This window comes from Dipodomys ordii, unplaced genomic scaffold (assembly GCF_000151885.1).
Source record: "Dipodomys ordii isolate 6190 unplaced genomic scaffold, Dord_2.0 Scaffold1000004701, whole genome shotgun sequence".
Taxonomy (NCBI): domain Eukaryota; kingdom Metazoa; phylum Chordata; class Mammalia; order Rodentia; family Heteromyidae; genus Dipodomys; species Dipodomys ordii.
In genome coordinates this window covers 1-2,020 of record NW_012288318.1, presented here as the reverse complement: position 1 = coordinate 2,020, position 2,020 = coordinate 1, and the positions used below count along the sequence as shown (strand labels likewise).

The following is a 2,020-nucleotide window of genomic DNA, read 5'->3' as shown; positions in this document are numbered from 1 at the left end:
CCTCCGGGGCTCTGCTGCGGGGACCCCGCCGCGTCCCCGTGACTGGGAAGCGGGCGCGCAGGAGGCCGGCAGCAGCCCTGGGGCCGTCCCCCACCCCCCCGCGGAGGATGGCGCCAGCTGGTCCCCAACCCAAGAACTGGGGAACGAGGACCCCCGACGTGCAGGCTCCTGCGGGGCAGACTACAGCGGGGACGGAGATCCGGGTTACGCAGGTGCCGCCCCAGCCCCGCCGTCCCCGCCTCTGAAGGCGGCCCGCGCCGCACCGGGGTCCAAGCGCTGAAGGCCTCTGGAGGGGCGGGGCCACGCGGGGGCGGGGCCACGCGGGCGGGGCTGGCGGCGGAGATCCAATCCCGTCCTGCAGCTCCTCAGGGGCGTGGCTGTGAGGTGGGCGTGGTCTCGCGGTGACGCGACTGGGTGGACCCAGCGCGGGTTAAAGGCGCCTCCCGGGCGGCGGGCCCAGCCTCCGCGCCCCTGCCTCCCCGGCTCGGCCTCCGCGCCCCTGCCGGCCTGCCGCCATGGCCTGGTCCCTCACCCCGCGGCTCCCGCAGCTTCTGCTCCTGCTCGCGGTCCTCGCCGCGGCGCGGGCCGCCTTCGTGGAAGCCATTTCCGAGGGGACGGACGCCTGCCAGGTAGGGGCGTCGGTGCCCAGGCGGACAGAGGGGTCGGCGCCCCGGGCGGACGGCGGCCCCGGCGCTCGCTGCCCCCGACTCCCGCGGCCCCAGACCAGCGCCCGCGTCTCAGCCGGGCTGACCCCGGGCCTCGCTGCCCGCGCCGGCGTCCCGGGCCGGACGTCCGCGGGGTCCCCATGGGTGAGGGGCGCCCGGCCCGCCGGCCGGCCGCATTTCGGGCGGGCCCGCCGCAGCCTTGGGGGCTCGGGCGGAAGTGAGCGCGGCCGGGCGCTGCCCGCGGGAGGAAGGGTAAACACGGTGCGGGCGTCGCGATAAGGAGCAGCGGCTCCGGCGACGCCCCGCGCGGGCCGAAGGCGGGGCCGGGCCGCGCCGACGCGCACCTGCGGGGGCCGGGCCGCCTCGGGGTGGCGGGGTGGCGGGGCTGGCGGCGTGGCGGGCCTCGCTGGCGGGAAGTCTGCGGTTCCCCGGGGCCGGCCGTGGTTCGCGGGAAGTCTGCGGTCCCCCGGGGCGGGACGGGGTTCGCGGGAAGTCTGCGGTTCCGCGCGACTGGGCCTTGATCCCAGGCCCGGGCGCTGGGGGTTCCCAGTTCCCCCAAGGGAGCCCGGGGCGCGGGCGCCGCCCGGCTCCTCCGCGCCGGCGCTCGGCCGCCTGAGCCAGGGCCGCGGCCGCCGCCTTCTCTGCCTTCGGGGCTTTCCCGCCGCGCTCAGCCTCCCGAGTCGCCGCGGTTGCGGGCGCGGGGGTCCCGCGGGCCGCGCCCCGTCACCCTCTCTGCAGCCCCAGGGCTTCTGCCTGCGCGGCGCCCCGCGCGCGCGCTCGGCCGGCGCGGTGAACGTGAGCCTCTACTACGAGTCGCTGTGCGGGGGCTGCCGCGAGTTCCTGGTGCGCGGCCTCTTCCCGACCTGGCTGATGGTGCTGGAGATCCTCAACGTCACGCTGGTGCCCTACGGGAACGCGCGGGTGCGTGCGGGAGGCCGGGGGTGGGGGGGCAGCGGGGGGCCGGGAGCGTGGGGGACAGCGGGGGCGCTGGGTCCGGCGACGCGGGCTGCTCTCACTCGGCGCGGGTCCCCAGGAGCGCAACGTGAGCGGCTCGTGGGAGTTCGAGTGCCAGCACGGGGAGCGCGAGTGCGCGCTGAACAAGGTGGAGGTGAGCGGCCGGGGGGCGGGGCGGGGCGGGGCGGGGCGGTGCGTGGCGGAGGCGGGGCCGGGAGGGGCGGTGCCCGGGAGGAGCTGGGGCGGGCTGAGAGGAGTCGGGGGCGGGGCCCGGGATGAGCTGGGGGGAGGAGTCGAGTCGGGGCCAGGCGGGGGCTCAGTTTCGCCAACTCCCCACCCTGTCTCGCCCTAGGGCCTGCGTGCTGGATCTGCTGCCCCCCGACCCGGCCTTCTGACCGTGG

General features: G+C 78.6%; 1 protein-coding gene across 1 annotated transcript; it reads left to right on the top strand.

Annotated features, from left to right (window-relative positions):
• Window positions 1-435: 435 nt before the first annotated feature.
• Window positions 436-2,020, top strand: Ifi30 (interferon, gamma-inducible protein 30). The gene is made up of 4 exons (XM_013037648.1): window positions 436-629; window positions 1,404-1,586; window positions 1,699-1,773; window positions 1,973-2,020. Exons 1-4 carry the CDS (start codon window positions 516-518, stop codon window positions 2,012-2,014), a joined length of 414 nt encoding a protein of 137 aa, XP_012893102.1. The 5' UTR covers window positions 436-515; the 3' UTR covers window positions 2,015-2,020.